Here is a 22,258-nt window from a genome sequence, read left to right as displayed (position 1 = left end):
GTGGATGAGGTTGATAGTGGCAAGCTGGACGAAGGAGATGATTTTTGCACGGGTGAAAAGGATGTCAATAATATGGCAGACCTTGACTGCATTGTTACAGGTAGGGAAGACGTACTTTCTTCGGGAATCACCGTTACACTCGAGGGTAGCCGTAATTCATCACTAGAGGAAATGCCCAGTTCTCGTACAAGAGTAAACCACGTGCTTGAAGGTCTGCCTGAAAGTGATGTTGCAGATGAAGCTGTTGTATCTGGATATGCACTCGTTGTCCCAAGAGCTTCTGTAGATAGTATACGCACACTTGTTAATGGCTCTTCTGACGTTTCACTCGACATACTCGCCCCGGGCGTGACAGTTTTGCGAGAGGAGGTGATTTCCCCTATCGGACTCGAGCGAAGTACTTCGGATGTTTGTGTCTCGGTTGATATCTGTGCTACTCCTGGTGTTGTTGATGAATGAGATAGAGAGGACAGTAAAGTATTGGTGAGGGTTATCTTGGCAGGTGATGCACTAGCTGTTATTTCACCAGAAGTCACAAGACCCACTCCAGATTCCGGTTGGTCTGTTGTGAAAAGTTCTTGTGTTGGCGATTGAGTTGTTCGTGTCAAAGTCTGAATGTCAACAGCTTCAGTTGATTCTGTAACAACGTCAGTGGCTACGAAATCAATTGGTTTTCTTGAAGTTTTTCCGTCTGACCGATCTACTGTCAGACCCGTCGTCGTCATGAAGGAAGAAGTCGAGAAAATATCTGGTTCTGTACGTGGAAACTGGCCGGATGCCTCGGTACTAAAGTCTACCAAGTCCTCCTTTTGTGTTGTTGTATCTGTAGCTGTTGATACACTCGACCCTCTTTCAGTGGCATATGTTGTGGAAGTGCCAACCACGGTTGAAGAAGTTGTGCTTGCAGATTGAAAGACTGATGCCGACTCACTTGTACGTTGTTGACTTGTCTGAGACGAAGAAATGACCTCAACTGGTACTGAGCTCTGTGATGCATCTGTTGTATCGACAGCTTCTGTAGATATTACGGGCACACTTGTTGATGGTTCTTGTGGCGCTTCGCCCGATGTAGTCACCTCGGGTGTGACAATTTCAAATGGAGTGGTGATATCCTCTGTCGGCCCCGAGAGAAGTTTTTCAGATGCTGGAGCTTCAGTTGATATCTCTGTTACTGCTGTTGATGATGATAGTTGAGAAGAAGTGGACAGTATCGTGTGACCATCAGGATACGCGCGGGATGTCACTGAGTCACTTGTATCAATTTCGTCTGACTGTGTTGTTATTCTTACTGTGGTCGAAAATACTTTCGATGTTTCTTTGCCAATAGCTGTTGTGCTTTCATCTGGAATTATCAGAGTTGCTGAGCTTCTAGTGGAGTCAGTTAGGTCAGCTGAACTTGTTTCACTTGGAATGGTAGAAGTGAGGATTATCTTACCGGGTGATGCGCTAGATGTCATTTCACCTGAAGTCACAACACTAGCTCCAGATTCTGTTTGATCTGGTGTGAAAAGTTCTTGTGTGGGCGTTTTCCTGTCTACAGATGTCGTTGATACATCTCTTGTAGATTCCAAATCGAGAGTGGTAAAACGTGTTTTAGACGGTTCTGCAGATGTTTCTACCTCGGGAATGGTTTGGCCAGGTAAGGTAGTTTTGACCCCTACAGCCTGTGGTGATTGAGTTGTTCGTGTCAAAGTCTGAACGTCAACAGCTTCAGTTGTTTCTTTAACAACGTCAGTGGCACCATCGCTTGGTTTTCTTGAAGTTTTTCCTTCTGAACGATCCGTCAGACCCGTCGTCGTCATGAAGGAAGAAGTCGAGAAACTATCAGGTTCTGTACGTGGAAACTGGCCGGATGCCTCGGTACTAAAGTCAACCGAGTCCTGCTTTGGTGTTGTTGCATCTGTAGCTGTTGATACACTTGACCCTCTTTCAGTGCCATATGTTGTGGAAGTGCCAACCACGGTTGGAGAAGTTGTGCTTGCAGCTCGAAAGACTGATGTCGACTCACTTGTACGTTGTTGACTTGTCTGAGATGAAGAAATTACTTCAACTGGCGCTGAGCTCTGTGATGCATCTGTTGTATCGACAGCTTCTGTAGATAGTACGCGCACGCTTGTTGATGGTTCTTCTGGCGCTTCGCCCGATGTAGTCACCTCGGATGTGACAATTTCAAATGGAGTGGTAATATCCTCTGTCGGCCGTGAGCGAAGTTCTTCGGATGCTGGAGCTTCAGTTGATATCTCTGTTACTGCTGTTGTTGATGACAACTGAGAAGACGTGGACAGTATCGTGTGACCATCAGGATATGCGCGGGATGTCACTGAGTCACTTGTATCAATTTCGTCTGTCTGTGTTGTTACTCTTACTGTGGTTGAAAATACTTTCGATGTTTCTTTGCCAATAGCTGTTGTGCTTTCATCTGGAATTATCAGAGTTGCTGAGCTTCTAGTGGTGGATTCAGTTAGGTCAGCTGAACTTGTTTCACTTGGAATGGTAGAAGTGAGGATTATCTTACCGGGTGATGCACTAGATGTCATTTCACCTGAAGTCACAACACTAGCTCCAGATTCTGTTTGATCTGGTGTGAAAAGTTCTTGTTTAGGCGTTTTCCTGTCTACGGATGTCGTTGATACATCTCTTGTAGATTCCAAATCGGGAGTGGTAAAACGTGTTTTAGACGGTTCTGCAGATGTTTCTACCTCGGGAATGGTTTGGCCAGGTAAGGTAGTTTTGACCCCTACAGCCTGTGGTGATTGAGTTGTTCGTGTCAAAGTCTGAACGTCAACAGCTTCAGTTGTTTCTTTAACAACGTCAGTGGCACCATCGCTTGGTTTTCTTGAAGTTTTTCCCTCTGAACGATCCGTCAGACCCGTCATCGTCATGAAGGAAGGAGTCGAGAAAACATCAGGTTCTGTACGTGGAAACTGGCCCGAAGCCTCGGTACTAAAGTCAACCACGTCCTCCTTTGGTGTTGTTGCATCTGTAGCTGTTGATACACTTGATTCTCTTTCAGTGGCATATGTTGTGGAAGTGCCAACCACGGTCGGAGAAGTTGTGCTTGCAGCTCGAAAGACTGATGTCGACTCACTTGTACGTTGTTGACTTGCCTGAGATGAAGAAATGACCTCGACAGGTACTGAGCTCTGTGATGCATCTGTTGTCACGACAGCTTCTGTAGATAGTATGTACACACTTGTTGATGGTTCTTCTGGCGTTTCGCCCGATGTAGTCACCTCGGGTGTGACAATTTTAAATGAAGAGGTGATATCCTCTGTCGGCCGCGAGTGGAGTTCTTCGGATGTTGGTGTTTCAGTTGATATCTCTGTTACTACTGTTGTCGACAACTGAGAAGAAGTGGACAGTACCGTGTCATCATCGGGATCTGTCCGGGATGTCACTGAGACACTTGTATCAATTTCGTCTGTCATATGTGTAGTTATTCTTACTGCGGTTGAAAATACTTTCGATGTTTCTTTGCCTAGAACTGTTGTGCTTTCATCTGCAATTACCGCAGTTGCTGAGCTTCTAGTAGTTGAGTCAGTCAGGTCAGCTGAACTTGTTACATTTGGAATGGTAGAAGTGAGGATTATCCTAGCGGGTGATGCGCTAGATGTTATTTCACCCGAAGTCACAACACCCGCTCCAGATTCGGGTTGTTCTGTTGTGAAAAGTTCTTGTCTAGACGTTTTCCTGTCTGCGGATGTCATTGATACACCTGTAGTAGATTGCAAATCAAAAGTGGTAAAACGTGTTTTGGACGTTTCTGTAGATGTTGCTAATTCGGGAATGGTTGGGGCAAGTACGGTAGTTCTGACTCCTACACCCTGTGGAGATTGAGTTGTTTGTGTCAAAGTGTGAATGTCGATAGCCTCAGTTGTTTCTTTAGCAACGTCAGTAGCACCATCGCTTGGTTCTCTTGAAGTTTTTCCCTCTGAACGATCTGTCAGACCTGTTGTCGTCATGAAGGAAGAAGTCGAGAAAATATCAGGTTCTGTCCGTGGAAACTGGCCTGATGCCTCGGTACTAAAGTCAACCAAGTCCTCCTTTGGTGTTGTTGCATCTGTAGCTGTTGATACACTCGACCCTCTTTCAGTGGCATATGTTGTGGAAGTGCCAACCACGGTTGGAGAAGTTGTGCTTGCAGATTGAAAGACTGATGCCGACTCACTTGTACGTTGTTGACTTGTCTGAGACGAAGAAATGACCTCAACAGGTACTGAGCTCTGTGATGCATCTGTTGTATCGACAGCTTCTGTAGATAGTACGTGCACACTTGTTGATGGTTCTTCTGGCGCTTCGCCCGATGTAGTCACCTCGGGTGTGACAATTTCAAATGGAGTGGTGATATCCTCTGTCGGCCCCAAGCGAAGTTTTTCAGATGCTTGAGCTTCAGTTGATATCTCTGTTACTGCTGTTGTTGATGATAATTGAGAAGAAGTGGACAGTATCGTGTGACCATCAGGATACGCGCGGGATGTCACTGAGTCACTTGTATCAATTTCGTCTGACTGTGTCGTTATTCTTACTGTGGTTGAAAATACTTTCGATGTTTCTTTGCCAATAGCTGTTGTGCTTTCATCTGGAATTATCAGAGTTGCTGAGCTTCTAGTGGAGTCAGTTAGGTCAGCTGAACTTGTTTCACTTGGAATGGTAGAAGTGAGGATTATCTTACCGGGTGATGCACTAGATGTTATTTCACCTGAAGTCACAACACTAGCTCCAGATTCTGTTTGATCTGGTGTGAAAAGTTCTTGTGTAGGTGTTTTCCTGTCTACGGATGCCGTTGATACACTCCTAGTAGATTCCAAATCGAGAGTGGTAACATGTGTTTTAGACGGTTCTGCAGATGTTTCTACCTCGGGAATAGTTGGGCCAGGTAAGGTAGTTTGGACTCCTACAGCCTGTGGTGATTGAGTTGTTCGTGTCAAAGTCTGAATGTCAACAGCTTCAGTTGTTTCTTTAACAACGTCAGTGGCACCATCGCTTGGTTTTCTTGAAGTTTGTCCCTCTGAACGATCCGTCAGACCCGTCGTCGTCATGAAGAAAGAAGTCGAGAAAACATCAGGTTCTGTACGTGGAAACTGGCCGGATGCCTCGGTACTAAAGACAACCGAGTCCTCCTTTGGTGTTTTTACATCTGTAGCTGTTGATACACTCGACCCTCTTTCAGTGGCATATGTTGTGGAAGTGCCAACCACGGTCGGAGAAGTTGTGCTTGCAGATTGAAAGACTGATGCCGGCTCACTTGTGCGTTGTTGACTTGTCTGAGACGAAGAAATGACCTCAACAGGTACTGAGCTCTGTGATGCATCTGTTGTCACGACAGCTTCTGTAGATAGTATGCGCATACTTGTCGATGGTTCTTCTGGCGTTTCACCAGATGTAGTCACCTCGGATGTGATAATTTCAAATGGAGTGGTGATATCCTCTGTTGGCCGCGAGCGAAGTTCTTCGGATGCTGGAGCTTCAGTTGATACCCATGTTACTGCTGTTGTTACAGATAACTGAGCAGAAGTGGACTGTACCGTGTCGCCATCGGGAAATGTTGGGGATGTCGCTGAGTCACTTGTATCTGCCTGTGTTGTTATTCTTACTGTTGTTGGAAATACTTTCAATGTTTCTTTACCACTAGCTCTTGTGCTTTCATCAGGAATTATCACAGTTGGTGAGCTTCTAGTGGTTGATGCAATTAGATCAGCTGAACTTGTTTCACTTGGAATGGTAGAAGTGAGGATTATCTTACCGGGTGATGCACTAGATGTTATTTCACCTGAAGTCACAACACTAGCTCCAGATTCTGTTTGATCTGGTGTGAAAAGTTCTTGTGTAGGTGTTTTCCTGTCTACGGATGCTGTTGATACACTCCTAGTAGATTCCAAATCGAGAGTGGTAAAACGTGTTTTAGACGGTTGTGCTGATGTTTCTACCGTGGGAATAGTTGGGCCAGGTAAGGTAGTTTTGACTCCTACAGCCTGTGGTGATTGAGTTGTTCGTGTCAAAGTCTGAATGTCAACAGCTTCAGTTGTTTCTTTAACAACGTCAGTGGCACCATCGCTTGGTTTTCTTGAAGTTTGTCCCTCTGAACGATCCGTCAGACCCGTCGTCGTCATGAAGGAAGAAGTCGAGAAAACATCAGGTTCTGTACGTGGAAACTGGCCGGATGCCTCGGTACTAAAGACAACCGAGTCCTCCTTTGGTGTTTTTACATCTGTAGCTGTTGATACACTCGACCCTCTTTCAGTGGCATATGTTGTGGAAGTGCCAACCACGGTCGGAGAAGTTGTGCTGGCAGATTGAAAGACTGATGCCGGCTCACTTGTGCGTTGTTGACTTGTCTGAGATGAAGAAATGACCTCAACAGGTACTGAGCTCTGTGATGCATCTGTTGTCACGACAGCTTCTGTAGATAGTATGCGCATACTTGTCGATGGTTCTTCTGGCGTTTCACCAGATGTAGTCACCTCGGATGTGATAATTTCAAATGGAGTGGTGATATCCTCTGTTGGCCGCGAGCGAAGTTCTTCGGATGCTGGAGCTTCAGTTGATACCCCTGTTACTGCTGTTGTTACAGATAACTGAGCAGAAGTGGACTGTACCGTGTCGCCATCGGGAAATGTTGGGGATGTCGCTGAGTCACTTGTATCTGCCTGTGTTGTTATTCTTACTGTTGTTGGAAATACTTTCAATGTTTCTTTACCACTAGCTCTTGTGCTTTCATCAGGAATTATCACAGTTGGTGAGCTTCTAGTGGTTGATGCAATTAGATCAGCTGAACTTGTTTCACTTGGAATGGTAGAAGTGAGGATTATCTTACCGGGTGATGCACTAGATGTTATTTCACCTGAAGTCACAACACTAGCTCCAGATTCTGTTTGATCTGGTGTGAAAAGTTCTTGTGTAGGTGTTTTCCTGTCTACGGATGCCGTTGATACACTCCTAGTAGATTCCAAATCGAGAGTGGTAAAACGTGTTTTAGACGGTTGTGCTGATGTTTCTACCGTGGGAATAGTTGGGCCAGGTAAGGTAGTTTTGACTCCTACAGCCTGTGGTGATTGAGTTGTTCGTGTCAAAGCCTGAATGTCAACAGCTTCAGTTGTTTCTTTAACAAGGTGAGTGGCACCATCGCTTGGTTTTCTTGAAGTTTTTCCCTCTGAACGATCCGTTAGACCCGTCGTCGTCATGAAGGAAGAAGTCGTGAAAACATCAGGTTCTGTACGTGGAAACTGGCCTGATGCCTCGGTACTAAAAACAACCGAGTCCTCCTTTGGTGTTGTTGCATCTGTAGCTAGTGATACACTCGACTCTCTTTCAGTGGCATATGTTGTGGAAGTGCCAACCACGGTCGGAGAAGTTGTGCTTACATCTTGAAAGACTGATGCCGGCTCACTTGTACGTTCTTGACTTGTCTGAGACGAAGAAATGACCTCAACAGGTACTGAGCTCTGTGATGCATCTGTTGTCACGACAGCTTCTGTAGATAGTATGCGCACACTTGTCGATGGTTCTTCTGGCGTTTCGCCGGATGTAGTCACCTCGGGTGTGATAATTTCAAATGGAGTGGTGATATCCTCTGTTGGCCGCGAGCGAAGTTCTTCGGATGCTGGAGCTTCAGTTGATACCCCTGTTACTGCTGTTGTTACAGATAACTGAGCAGAAGTGGACAGTACCGTGTCGCCATCGGGAAATGTTGGGGATGTCGCTGAGTCACTTGTATCTGTCTTTGTTGTTATTCTTACTGTTGTTGGAAATACTTTCGATGTTTCTTTACCAATAGTTGTTTTGCTTTCATCTGGAATTATCACAGTTGGTGAGCTTCTAGTGGTTGATGCAGTTAGAACAGCTGAACTTGTTTCACTTGGAATGGTAGAAGTGAGGATTATCTTACCGGGTGATGCACTAGATGTTATTTCACCTGAAGTCACAACACTAGCTCCAGATTCTGTTTGATCTGGTGTGAAAAGTTCTTGTGGAGGTGTTTTCCTGTCTACGGACGCCGTTGATACACCTCTAGTAGATTCCAAATCGAGAGTGGTAAAACGTGTTTTAGACGGTTGTGCAGATGTTTCTACCTCGAGAATAGTCGGGGCAGGTAAGGTAGTTTTGACTCCTGCAGCCTGTGGCGATTGAGTTCCTGTCAAAGTCTGAATGTCAATAGCTTCAGTTGTTTCTGTAACAAAGGCAGTGACAGCAAAATCGATTGGTTTTCTTGAAGTTTTGCCCTCTGAACGATCTGTCAGACTCGTTGTTGTCATGAAGGAAGAAGTCGAGAAGATATCAGGCTCTGTATCTGGAAACTGACCTGACGCCTCTGTACTAAAGTCAACAGAGTCCCCCTTTCCTGTTGTTGCATCTGTGGCAGTTGACACACTTGACACTTTTTCAGTGGCATAAGATGTGGAAATGCCAACCACGGTTGGAGAAGTTGTGCTTACATCTTTGAAGACTGATGCTGACTCACTTGTACGTTGCTGACTTGTCTGAGATGAAGAAATGACTTCAACTGGTACTTTGCTCTGTGATGCATCTGTTGTAACGACAGTTTCTGTAGATAGTATGTGCACACTTGTTGATGGTGCTTCCGGCGTTTCGCCTGAGGTAGTCACATCTGACGTGACAATTCCAAATGGAGACGTGATATCCTCTGTCGGCCTTGAGCGAAGTTCTTCGGACACTGGCCCTTTAGTTGACATCTCTATTACTTCTGTTGTTGACAACTGAGAAGTAGTGGAGGGTACCGTGTCGCCATCGGGATATGCTCGTGACGTTTCTGAGTACCTTGCATCAATTTGGTCTGTCGTCTGAGTGATTATTCTTACTGTGGTTGGAAATACTTTTGATGTTTCTTTGCCTATACCTGTAGTTTTTTCATCTGCAATTATCTCAGTTTCTAAACTTGTAGTAGTTGAGTCATATAGGCCTGTTGAAGTTGTTGCACCTGGAGTGGTAGAAGTGAGGATTATCTTAGCGGGTGATGCGCTAGATGTTATATCACCTGAAGTCACAACACCCGTTCCAGATTCTGATTGGTCTGGTGTGAAAAGTTCTTGTGTAGGCGTTTTCCTCTCTGCGGATGTCGTTGATACACCTCTAGTAAATTGCAAATCGAGAGTAGTAAAATGTGTTTTGGACGTTTGTGTAGATCTTACTCCTTCGGGAATGGTTTTGGCAGGTGAGGTTGTTATTACTTTGCTAGTGGGTGGGGCTGGTGAGGTTGTTCCGACTCCTGCAGCCTGTGGCGATTGAGTGGTACCTGTCAAAGTCTGAATGTCAACAATTTCAGTTGTTTCTGTGACAACGTCAGTGGCAACGAAATCTATTGGTTTTCTTGAAGTATTACTCTCTGAACGATCCGTTGAACCCGTCGTCTTCAAAAAGGAAGAACTCGAGAAAACATCAGGTTCTGTACGTAGAAACTGGCCTGATGCCTCAGTACTGAATTCAAACAAGTCCCCCTTTGCTGTTGTTGCATCTGTGGGTGTTGATACAGTCGACACTTTTCCAGTGGCATAAGTTGTGGAAGTGCCAACCACCACAGTTGGAGTAGTTGTTGCAGCTTCAAGGCTTGATGTGGACTCACTTGTTTGTTGCTGACTTGTCTGAGATAAAGAAATAACTTCAACTGGTACTGAGCTCTGTGGTGCATCTGTTGTCACAACAGCTTCTGTAGATAATACGCGCACGCTTGTTGATGGTTCTTCTGGCGCTTCGCCCGATGTAGTCACCTCGGATGTGACAATCTCAAATGGAGATGTGATATCCTCTGTCGGCCTAGAGCGAAGTTCTTCGGATGTTGGTGCTTCAGTTGACAGCTCTGTTACTGCTGCTGTTGATGACTTAGAAGCAGTGGACGGTACTGTGTCCCCTTCGGGATCTGCTCGGGACGTTACTGAATCACTCGTATCAACTTCGTCCGTCGTCTCTGTTGTTATTCTTACTGTGGTTGGAAATACTTTCGGTGTGTCTTTGCCTATAGCTGTTGTGCTTTCATCTGCAATTATCTCAGTTTCTAAGCTTTCAGTAGTTGAGTCAGTTAGGTCTGTTGAACTTGTTACACTTGGAATGGTAGAAGTGAGGATTATCTTAGCGGGTGATGCGCTAGATGTTATATCACCTGAAGTCACAAGACCCGTTCGAGATTCGGGTTGGTCTGTTGTGAAAAGTTCTTGTGTAGGCGTTTTCCTCTCTGCGGATGTCGTTGATACACCTCTAGTAGATTGCAAATCGAGAGTGGTAAAACGTGTTTTGGATGTTTGTGTAGATGTTATTACTTCGGGAATGGTTCGGGTAGGAAGAGTTGTTCCGACTCCTGCAGTCTGTGGCGATTGAGTTGTTCCTGTCAACGCCTTAATATCAACAGTTTCAGTTTCTGTGACAACGTCAGTGGCAGCGAAATCGCTCGGTACTCTTGAAGTTTTACCCTCTGGACGATCTGTCAGACCCGTCGTCGTCATGAAGGGAGAAGTCGAGAAAATATCAGGTTCTGTACGTGGAAACTGGCCTGATGCCTCGGTACTAAAGTCAACCAAGTCCTGCTTTGGTGTTGTTGCGACTGTGGCTGTTGATATACTTGACCCTCTTTCAGTGGCATATGTTGTGGAAGTGCCAACCACGGTTGGAGAAGTTGTGCTTACATCTTGAAAGACTGATGCCGACTCACTTGTACGTTGTTGACTTGTCTGAGATGAAGAAATAACTTCAACTGGCACTGAGCTCTGTGATGCATCTGCTGTCACGACAGCTTCTGTAGATAGTACATGCACTCTTGTTGATGGTTCTTCTGGCGCTTCGCCCGATGTAGTCACCTCGGGTGTGACAATCTCAAATGGAGAGGTGATATCCTCTGTCGGCCTAGGGCGAAGTTCTTTGGATGTTGGTGCGTCAGTTGACAGCTCTGTTACTGCTGCTGTTGATGACTTAGAAGCAGTGGACGGTACTGAGTCCCCTTCGGGATCTGCCCGGGACGTTACTGAGTCACTCGTATCAACTTCGTCCGTCGTCTCTGTTGTTATTCTTACTGTGGTTGGAAATACTTTCGGTGTGTCTTTGCCTATAGCTGTTGTGCTTTCATATGCTATTATCTCAGTTTCTAAGCTTTCAGTAGTTGAGTCAGTTAGGTCTGTTGAACTTGTTACACTTGGAATGGTAGAAGTGAGGATTAACCTAGCGGGTAACTGGCTAGATGTTATTTCACCCGAAGTCACAACGCCCGTTCCAGATTCGGGTTGGTCTGTTGTGAAAAGTTCTTGTGTAGGCGTTTTCCTCTCTGCGGATGTCATTGATACACCTGCAGTAGATTGCAAATCAAGAGTGGTAAAACGTGTTTTTAATGTTTGTGTAGATGTTACTACTTCGGGAATGGTTCGGGTAGGAAGAGTTGTTCCAACTCCTGCAGTCTGTGGCGATTGAGTTGTTCCTGTCAACGCCTTAATATCAACAGTTTCAGTTTCTGTAACAACGTCAGTGGCAGCGAAATCGCTCGGTTTTCTTGAAGTTTTACCATCTGGACGATCTGTCAGACCCGTCGTCGTCATGAAGGGAGAAGTCGAGAAAATATCAGGTTCTGTACGTGGAAACTGGCCTGATGCCTCGGTACTAAAGTCAACCAAGTCCTGCTTTGGTGTTGTTGCGACTGTGGCTGTTGATATACTTGACCCTCTTTCAGTGGCATATGTTGTGGAAGTGCCAACCACGGTTGGAGAAGTTGTGCTTACATCTTGAAAGACTGATGCCGACTCACTTGTACGTTGTTGACTTGTCTGAGACGAAGAAATGACTTCAACTGGCGCTGAGCTCTGTGATGCCTCTGTTGTCACGACAGCTTCTGTAGATAGTACATGCACTCTTGTTGATGGTTCGTCTGGCGCTTCACCCGATGTAGTCACCTCGGGTGTGACAATCTCAAATGGAGAGGTGATATCCTCTGTCGGCCTAGAGCGAAGTTCTTCGGATGTTGGTGCTTCAGTTGACAGCTCTGTTACTGCTGCTGTTGATGACTTAGAAGCAGTGGACGGTACTGTGTCCCCTTCGGGATCTGCTCGGGACGTTACTGAGTCACTCGTATCAACTTCGTCCGTCGTCTCTGTTGTTATTCTTACTGAGGTTGGAAATACTTTCGGTGTGTCTTTGCCTATAGCTGTTGTGCTTTCATATGCAATTATCTCAGTTTCTAAGCTTCCAGTAGTTGAGTCAGTTAGGTCTGTTGAACTTGTTACACTTGGAATGGTAGAAGTGAGGATTAACCTAGCGGGTGACTGGCTAGATGTTATTTCACCCGAAGTCACAACGCCCGCTCCAGATTCTGGTTGGTCTGTTGTGAAAAGTTCTTGTGCAGGCGTTTTCCTCTCTGCGGATGTCATTGATACACCTGCAGTAGATTGCAAATCGAGAGTGGTAAAACGTGTTTTGGATGTTTGTGTAGATGTTACTACTTCGGGAATGGTTCGGGTAGGACGAGTTGTTCCGACTCCTGCAGTCTGTGGCGATTGAGTTGTTCCTGTCAACGTCTTAATGTCAACAGTTTCAGTTTCTGTGACAACGTCAGTGGCAGCGAAATCGCTCGGTACTCTTGAAGTTTTACCCTCTGGACGATCTGTCAGACCCGTCGTCGTCATGAAGGGAGAAGTCGAGAAAATATCAGGTTCTGTACGTGGAAACTGGCCTGATGCCTCGGTACTAAAGTCAACCAAGTCCTGCTTTGGTGTTGTTGAGACTGTGGCTGTTGATATAGTTGACCCTTTTTCAGTGGCATGTGTTGTGGAAGTGCCAACCACGGTTGGAGAAGTTGTGCTTACATCTTGAAAGACTGATGTCGACTCACTTGTACGTTGTTGACTTGTCTGAGACGAAGAAATGACTTCAACTGGCGCTGAGCTCTGTGATGCATCTGTTGTCACGACAGCTTCTGTAGATAGTACATGCACTCTTGTTGATGGTTCGTCTGGCGCTTCACCCGATGTAGTCACCTCGGGTGTGACAATCTCAAATGGAGAGGTGATATCCTCTGTCGGCCTAGGGCGAAGTTCTTCGGATGTTGGTGCGTCAGTTGACAGCTCTGTTACTGCTGCTGTTGATGACTTAGAAGCAGTGGACGGTAATGTGTCCCCTTCGGGATCTACTCGGGACGTTACTGAGTCACTTGTATCAACTTCTTCTGTTGTCTGTGTTGTTATTCTTACTGTGGTTGGAAATACTTTCGGTGTGTCTTTGCCTATAGCTGTTGTGCTTTCATATGCAATTATCTCAGTTTCTAAGCTTTCAGTAGTTGAGTCAGTTAGGTCTGTCGAACGTGTTACACTTGGAACGGTAGAAGTGAGGATTAACCTAGCGGGTGACTGGCTAGATGTTATTTCACCCGAAGTCACAACGCCCGTTCCAGATTCGGGTTGGTCTGTTGTGAAAAGTTCTTGTGTGGGCGTTTTCCTCTCTGCGGATGTCATTGATACACCTGCAGTAGATTGCAAATCGAGAGTGGTAAAACGTGTTTTGGATGTTTGTGTAGATGTTACTACTTCGGAAATGGTTCGGGTAGGAAGAGTTGTTCGGACTCCTGCAGTCTGTGGCGATTGAGTTGTTCCTGTCAACGTCTTAATATCAACAGTTTCAGTTTCTTTAACAACGTCAGTAGCAGCAAAATCACTTGGTTGTCTTGAAGTTTTACCCTCTGGACGATCTGTCAGACTCGTCGTCGTCATGAAGGGAGAAGTCGAGAAAATATCAGGTTCTGTCCGTAGGAACTGGCCTGACGATTCAGTAGTAACGTTGATTCTGTCTCGCTTTACTGTTATTGTTTCAGCTGTGGTTGTTAAAACACCTGTCACTCTTTCACTGGCATCTCTTGTGGAAGCGTCAACCACGGTCGAAGATGTGTCTGTTGTTTGAAATACTGTTACTAACTCACTTGTTCCTCTCTGACTTGTCTGAGATAAAGAAACTACTTCAGCTGGTACTGCACTTGATGATGCTGTACGCGTTGTCACATGAGCTTCTGTAGATAGTACTGGCACACCTGTTGATGGTTCTTCTGGCGTTTCGCCCGATGTAGTCACCTCAGGCGTGACGATTTCGAATGGTGAAGTGATATCCCCTGTTGGCCTCGAAAAAAGTACTTCGGATGTGGGTTTCTCTGTTGATATCTCTGCTACTGCTGTTGATGTTGATGACTGAGAAGTAGCGGATAGTAAGATGTCGGTATCGGAAATTCCTCCGGACGTTATGTCTTCACTTGTATCAACTTCGTCTGTTGTCTGTGTTGTTGTCCTTACTGTGGTTGATTCATCGGGTGATAGTGTACTTGCAGTTGATGGAGATGAAGGAATCCTGTATTCTGTTGTTTGACGAGAAGTACCTTTCGGGGTAACTGATGCAAGTGCCGTCGTTGGTGAATATGTTAAATCAGAAGATGGTGATGAAATATTAAGTGAAGGAGATATTGAAATTGAATCCTGTGTTACTGAGAATGATGTTTGATTTTCCTTTACATCAGATGATGCTGATGAAATGTCTGTTGTCGGAGAAACTGATATTGCATCCTCTTTCACTGACACTGAAGTTAGATTTGCCTGTGATGTAATAGAAGTTGGAGATGAAGGAGTTGCTTGACTCGGAGAAGTTCCTTCCAGGATGACCGTTGCAGATGCTATCGTTGGTAAAGATGTTGATGAAACGTCCGTTGTGGAAAATTTCTCCGTAGTTTCAATGGATGGCGCATCTTCCTGCGTCACAACTCTAGATGTTCTTAATGGCAAAGTTGTTGCAAGAGAGGATGTTGCTAAAATAACCTTTGTTGGAGATAATGAAATTGCACCCCGCGTTATCAAGATTGATGTTTTATTTTCCACTGCTAAAGACGTGCTTGGAGTTGACGTCTGTTCATGCTCAGTGGCTTGAATGGATGAAGTATCTGCCTGTATTTTTGATGTAGATGATCTCGTTGATGAAAGCGTTGCATCAAGTGATGCCGATGACATGTCTTTTGTCGGAGAGATCGAGATCGCATCCTTTGTTACTGACACTGAAGCTAAACTTGCCCTTGATAAGGTAGAGGTTTGAGATGAAGGAGGTACGTGTTCAGATGTTTGACTGGGAGAAGTCCTTTCCGCGGTTATCGTTACAGACGTTCTCACTGACGCTGTAGTTGAAGTGGATGGCGTATCTTCTTGCGTTACAACTGTAGATGCTGTCGTTGGCAACGTTGTTGCAATAGATGTCGGGGAAATATCTTTTGTTGGAGATATTGAAATCACATCCTGTGTTACAGACATAGATGTTGGGTTTGCCGGTGGTGATGACAAGTTTGGAGTTGAAGGGCGCGCGTGCTCCGTAGTCTGAATGGATGGCGTATCTTCCTGCGTCACAACTGTAGATGCTGTTGTTGCAATAGATGTAGGGGAAATATCTTTTGTTTGAGATATTGAAATTACATCCTGTGTCACAGACATAGATGTTTGATTTGCCAGTGGTGAAGACAAGCTTGGAGTTGAAGGGCGCGCGTGCTCCGTAGTTTGAACGGATGACGTATCTTCTTGCGTCACAACTGTAGATGCTGTTGTTGACAACGTTGTTGCAATAGAAGATGATTGGTAAATATCTTTTGTTGGAGATATTGAAATCGCATCCTGTGTTATAGATATAGATGTTTGATTTGTAAATGGTAAAGGCGTGTCTGGAATTGATGGACGCGAGTGCTCCGTAGTTGGAATGGATGTCTCTTTCTGCGTTACCGATGTAGATGTTTCCCTCGGTGAAATTGTGACATCAGTTAATGCTGATGAAATGTCTGTTGTCTGGGAAACTGAGGCTGCGTCCTCTGTTACTGCCACCGAAGTTAGATTTGCCTGCGATATAACAGAAGTTGGAGATGAAGAAAATACGTATCCTGTCGCTTGACTGGGAGAAATTCTTTCTGAGATGACGGTTACAGATGCTATGGTTGGTGAACTTGTCGAATCAGAAGATGTTGATGAAATGTCCGTTGTTGGAGATATTGAAATCGCATCCTGTGTTACAGAGATAGATGTTTGATTTGCCAGTGGTGAAGACGACCTTGGAATTGAAGGGCGCGCGTGCTCCGTAGTTCGAACGGATGACGTATCCTCTGGCGTCACAACTGTAGATGCTATCGTTGGGAACTTTGTTGCATTAGATGTTGGTGAAATATCAGTTCTTGGAGATATTGAAATCGCATCCCGTGATACAGAGATAGATGTTTGATTTGTCAATGGTAAAGGCGTGTCTGGAGTTGAAGGGCGCGAGAGCTCCTTAGTTGGAATGGATGACGTCTCTTCCTGCGTTACCGATGTAGATCTTCCCGTTGGTGAAATTGTTGCAGTAGATGTTGATGAAATGTCTGCTGTCGGAGAAACTGAGATAGCATCCTTTGTTATTGACACTGAAGTTATATTTGTCTGTAGTACGATAGAGGTTGGAGATGAAGGAGGTTGCTGTTCTGATGTTGTACTGGATGAAGCCCTTTCTGGGGTCACCGTTACAGTTGTCGCTGGTAAAGTTTTCGAATCAGGAAATGTTGATGAAATGTCCGTTGTTGGAGATATTGAAATCGCATCCTGTGTTACAGAGATAGATGTTTGATTTGCCAATGGTGAAGACGACCTTGGAATCGAAGGGCGTGCGTGCTCCGTAGTTTGAACGGATGATGTATCCTCTGGCGTCACAACTGTAGATGCTATCGTTGGGAACTTTGTTGCATTAGATGTTGGTGAAATATCAGCTGTTGGAGATATTGAAATTGCATCCTGTGTTACAGAGATAGATGTTTGATTTGTCAATGGTTTGGGCGTGTCTGGAGTTGAAGGGCGCAAGTGCTCCTGAGTTGGAATGGATGGTGTCTTTTCCCGCGTTACCGATGTAGATCTCCCCGTTGGTGAAATTGTTGCAGTAGATGTTGATGAAATGTCTGCTGTCGGAGAAACTGAGATAGCATCCTTTGTTACTGACACTGAAGTTATATTTGTCTGTAGTACGATAGAGGTTGGAGATGAAGGAGGTTGTTGTTCTGATGTTTCACTGGGTGAAGCCCTTTCTAGGGTCACCGTTACAGTTGTTGACGCTGGTAAAGTTGTTGATTCAAAAAATGTTGGTGGAATGTCCGTTAATGTAGATATCGAAATCGGATCCTGCGTTACTGATATTGATGTTTGATTTGCCAGTGGTGAAGACGTGCTAAGAGTTGAAGAGCGAGAGGGCTCCGTAGTCCAACCAGATAAAATATCTTCCCTTGTCACCAATGTAGATGTTTTCGTTGGTAAAGTTCTTGAATCTGGAGATGTTGATGAAATGTCTGTTGTAGGAGATATCGCATCCTGTGCTTCTGAGACTGATGTTAGATTTTCCAATGGTAAAGGAGTGCGTTGCGTTGAAGTCCGTGCGTGCTCCGTAATTTGACTGGACGATGTCTCTTCCTGGATAGTCGATCCAGATATTTTTGTTGGTAAGGTTGTTGTTGAATCAGAGGATGGTGACGAAATTTCGGTCGTGGGATATATTGAAACCGCATCCTGTGTTACTGAGATCGGTGTTGATTTTGCTAGTGTTGAATAAAAGCTTGATGTTAAAGTTCGTTTGTACTCCGTAGATTGACTGAACGAAGTATCTCCCTGAGTCAAGGTTACAGATGCTGTCGTTGGTACAGTTGTTGAGTCAGAAGATGTCGATGAAACGTCTGTTGTAGGTGATACTGAAATTGCTCCCTGTGTTACTGATATTGATGTTTGATTTGCTACAGGCGAAGTAGTGCTTGGAAATGAAGGGTGGTCTTGGTCTGTTGTTTGACCTGCAGATGTTCCTTCCATGGACACTGGTGTTGATGTTTTAGTTCTGAATACTGTCAAATCAGAAGAAATTGGTGAAACTCCTGTTGTCGGAGATATTGAGATGTCATCTTCAGTAGAAAACACTGGGGTTGGAGAGGATAGTAGAGTCTCTGGAGTGGACAGGTGTTTCGATGTTCGACTTGAAGGAATCCCTTCCGGGGTCACCGATGCAGTTGTTCTTGTTGGTGTCGTTGCTGCTTGCCTACTCGAATCTGTCGCCTCAATCGTTTGAGTTGTCAATATCGGTGATCGCGTAGGCTTCGTGGGAATGACGACGACTAGTGTGAAGGTGACAAATAAAGATGTGACAATAATTTAATAATTTTAAATGTATTGGTTGAACATTAGCAGTTTTACATGACATTCACTAAAAGAAATATAAAAGCATATTTCTCTTTTTATGTCATTACATGAAACTTTCTGCTTCATCCAAGTTTGAGATATGTACAAAACGACACACAAACTAGTTAGTGGTTTTCCTAGGTAGAGAGATGTAAAACAATACGCATAACTATGCGGGTACACACACACACACACACACACACACACACACACACACGAATCCATAGCATAGTAATGTGTTTGACTGCATGTATTCATACATCCCACTGTAAGCAAAATCATGATGTATCTACATGTAAATGTGCATAATAGATACAATATATGTATATATTTACATATATTACATACAAACGTATGTTTGTATAATTATTCGGTCTAATCTGTCTGAGCCCACCCATTGGTCAAACAACAGCAATAGCAAGAGAACAGAGAAATTACCCCGGAAACATATCACGCTGATCGGATACCTTGCCTGAAAATCACTTGACAAAACCGTCAATCATTGTGAGAAAGGGTGAGGTCCCGAAAATTTGTGGATAGAATAAACTGCTGGTGTACAGCATGACAAGTTTCCGGAGCAATTTCTTTTTTCTCCTAACTTTTTATACATTATATATATTCATATTTATGTATAAATGCAAGCGTGTTTTAGAAGCCTGTTAATTTTTACTCACCCTCTTCTCTGCAGACTCCAGGGTAGAGCAATCTCATGGAATCTGTATTCCTCACACAGGCGAAGTAGTCCATGAAGCATTTATTGAAGTATGTCTTGCCATCTGTCCCGCAAACTGGGTCGTATACAGTATCACAGGCCATCCTGCGGCATTTCCTCTTTTTCCGCCTCCCTTTCAAGAAAACGAAGAGATTGGAATCCTAATTTTTACGTGCAAACATTCCCTATTTTTTCACACTGCGTTGAGAAATGTCACACGGTACATCTTCACTTAATAATGGTATTAAGTAATATGTTCTTTTTGATATGAAGGGGATTATGCAAGTATGGTGATGTAAGGCCTGATTCACCTTTTCGGCATGGTAAAAGGATAAATCGCAACCATCTTTCAAGGGTTTTGACATCAAGCGTAAGCCCCCTTTCGAAACACTACTTGACAGAATTTTTGATCGAAAATCCGATTTTTTTTTTTTTTGCTTAATATAACAAACAGATGTTTATTAGGTCATCTTAAGCTATGGCAATTAAACCACGGGGCTACATGCAAATACCTAGTTTTTGAGCCTTTATACATGCCTTTTCCGATCGACGACCTCTCGCGTGCGTGAAACAAGTTCTGTTCATACTGAGTCAGTAACAGAAATATCTCGAAATCATTATCTCACGTCCATCATACAGCAACATCAGTCAATAGAAAGGACAAAACGACGTGAACTGTTGTGACCTTCACTTCTGTCCAGGATTATGAACTTGGTTCATAATTCTTATCATCAGTGGAAGATGAGGAAACAGTTCGAAAAAAGGGAGCAGTGTGCCACCGAATAGTCTCGAAACTCGCCACTCACCGAAACTCACCTTCGAATTCACATTCTCCCCTGTGTCTGGCCCGGGCAAGGTTGGGGTCATTAAGCAGACAAGCTGTGATCTGCAAGATTCCCTGATTGAGGTATGTCTTACCATCCTCACCGCACACCGGCTTGTAGGTGGCCCGGAAACTCAGCGCACAACTACTTGCTTGCTCTGGAGACGGAAAGGACGAAACAGAAAGATGAGTAGCAGTCACCCAGATGGGTGACTCAGTCTTTTGCTTGTTTATGTTGATATAGGCCTATATTTGCAAAAAACAACAACAACAAAAAACAACACACACACAACAAAACTGTAATGGAAAGACTCTACATGTTTAAGAACACATGGCATGATGTGCATCTCATGAAAAGCCAGTGAGTCTTTTTTTTTTAAATTTTGGTACAAAGACTCCGACGTCATTCATACTTTAAGCGGAGAAATTATTTCTTTCTTGAAACAGTTGTTACGGTGCCAATGAGTCTGTGTTGAGGAGTAACCTTATCATTATTATTTTTTCATTCATAGTGTCTTGCTCTTCTCAAATGCTGTTCACTTGTCTAGGCAATGTTTGGCGGCGAGTAAGCCTTGCTTGGATTGTTTATCTCTTTCATTCTTTGACGCCGTGGCTCGTCACCGCCGTGATCGTCTGGCGCAACACATTTTGAGTCTTGAGTTTACTGCTAATCCACCACAAGTGTAATCTGATTAATATGCACTTACGAGTAGGTTCGCAGAATTCATCAGCTATTTTGCTGAGGGTGCTAATTCGCTTCTCACAGGCGTTTTTCTGAAGGAAGCATTCATTGTCGTAGGTGATTCCATCACTGCCACACACTGGGAAGAAAATGTCCGGGCACTCTCGAGGACACGCAGCCTGCACTGCAGACGTGGGAGAGGGAACAAACAAACCAAAAATCGTCAGGACGTTACAAGTTACACATAAATGTGGTTGCAGTTGTTCCAAACACAAGAAGTAAAAACGAATGGGGCAGGTCGCAGTAACAACAGCAGCAACATGAGATCTAGCATTGAAGAAAACATTAGTTTTGCCCCAAGGTAAAGGAATGCATCCTTGTCTGCCTTTATGGGGGTGGAGAAATTTTGTCAGAGTTAACGAACGGTCAATGGTTCCCGTAAGAAAGGCCTCTGATCAGCTCACGAAATGACCCTTTCTTAGATCGTAAGATTGTTGAAATTGAAATCATTTAATAGTATGTAAAAGAAAAGGAAATGACAGTTGGTTTCTGCATGCTGTCTTTAGCTACACTATATTCTTCAATACAGCAACACTAAATGGCCGTAACAATATGTCAATATTACTTTTCTACAATATTCGATTTGTCTTTTCTATTTGTGATTATCTATAAATCTGCCAGATGCATTTATCACTTCGGTGTATTTCGCTGAGAGAAGCCTTTATGGAGTGTGCTCGTGTGAATGAGTGGCATAGGTTTCATTGTTAAAATAAGAAAAGGTCTGTCCAATAGGAACATTAAGATGAAACGAGGCTTACTAGATGGGTGTTGAATCCTGCATCGTCCCTCATAGGCCACCTGCAAGTTGGGGTCCTTCCTATGACACTTGATGGAGTACAGTACGCAGATGCTGTAGTAAGTCTCCCCATCCGACCCACACACCGGCGCGTAGTAGCGCGTGCATCTTCTGAAGCAAGGGTCGTTTGCTGCAGAATAAAGTTGGGATTAACCTCAACAGTAAGGCCTACAGATTTTGGGACTTTTAATACGAAATACACAAATCTTTAGAGTGGTACTTCGGAGGTAATGGAAGAGAGATGGATAATATATTTAAAGTAGTCTTTTTAAAGAGTATCTCAAAGTGAGTGAAGAAACAATTTTTCAAAGGTTTTTTTTTTTCAAAAACACGAGGGTTATGTGACGTTGGGTTCCTCATATCAGGACTTGACTATGTAATTTATGAAAAAAAGTCAAACAGCAACATTTTCTTAGAATCGTTCCTCCTCCTTCTGTTACCTAACGATGATCACAATAGAATCCACACTTCAGTCCCATATTATGCGTGCTGAACCAAATCCACGTTTTTGTCAGCGTGCGCGTTTGTGTCTTTTCTTTTTAACTTTTTGCCGAATTTGAGTTCGAAATTTCACTTACGATCATAGACGAAAGGGTCGAAGGCCTCACTGAGTACCACGAGCCAAGCCAGCAGGATGAATGGCGCCACCATGCGGTCGACACCCATGACCACTACCGTGACAGAGAAAGACATACGGAGATTGAGGAGGAGAGAGGGAAGGAATCATCAGCACATGGACGTATGTGCACGAAATGTGGTGGACGGGAGGAGAAGGAAAAAGATAGACGTAAATTAGTGGAGGGGAAGAAAATTGATGACGTGGTAGACTCAAGTTGTAACAATACTGCATGTAATATGACAAGAAAGGGAAAGATATAACAATCACTAGGATTTCACTGAGAGGAGGAAACATAGTTTGCAAGTAGAGTTCTAGATAAGAATCATTGTGGGGAATGATATTTGATAAGCTCCGACCTAGATATTCATAATCATTGTTACTTTTTGTATATGGTGT

General features: G+C 44.2%; 1 protein-coding gene across 1 annotated transcript in view; it reads right to left on the bottom strand.

The window, feature by feature from the left end:
• The window catches only part of LOC139719914 (uncharacterized), a 52,983-nt gene that overhangs the window by 6,205 nt on the left and 24,520 nt on the right, over window positions 1–22,258 (bottom strand). The window contains exons 3-8 of the mRNA XM_071631298.1: window positions 21,822–21,914; window positions 21,197–21,373; window positions 20,413–20,571; window positions 19,699–19,863; window positions 18,845–19,015; window positions 338–18,106 (exon numbers count right to left, since the gene is read on the bottom strand). Coding sequence (XP_071487399.1) covers window positions 338–18,106; window positions 18,845–19,015; window positions 19,699–19,863; window positions 20,413–20,571; window positions 21,197–21,373; window positions 21,822–21,909 — 18,529 coding nt within the window. The 5' untranslated portion in view covers window positions 21,910–21,914. The remainder of the gene's footprint in view (window positions 1–337; window positions 18,107–18,844; window positions 19,016–19,698; window positions 19,864–20,412; window positions 20,572–21,196; window positions 21,374–21,821; window positions 21,915–22,258) is intronic.

The sequence above is a fragment of the Diadema antillarum genome, unplaced genomic scaffold (assembly GCF_040938485.1).
Source record: "Diadema antillarum isolate AM-2024a unplaced genomic scaffold, OU_Dant_1.0 scf00000116, whole genome shotgun sequence".
NCBI classification, from domain to species: Eukaryota; Metazoa; Echinodermata; class Echinoidea; order Diadematoida; family Diadematidae; genus Diadema; species Diadema antillarum.
This window is presented reverse-complemented; position numbering and strand designations above follow the sequence as displayed.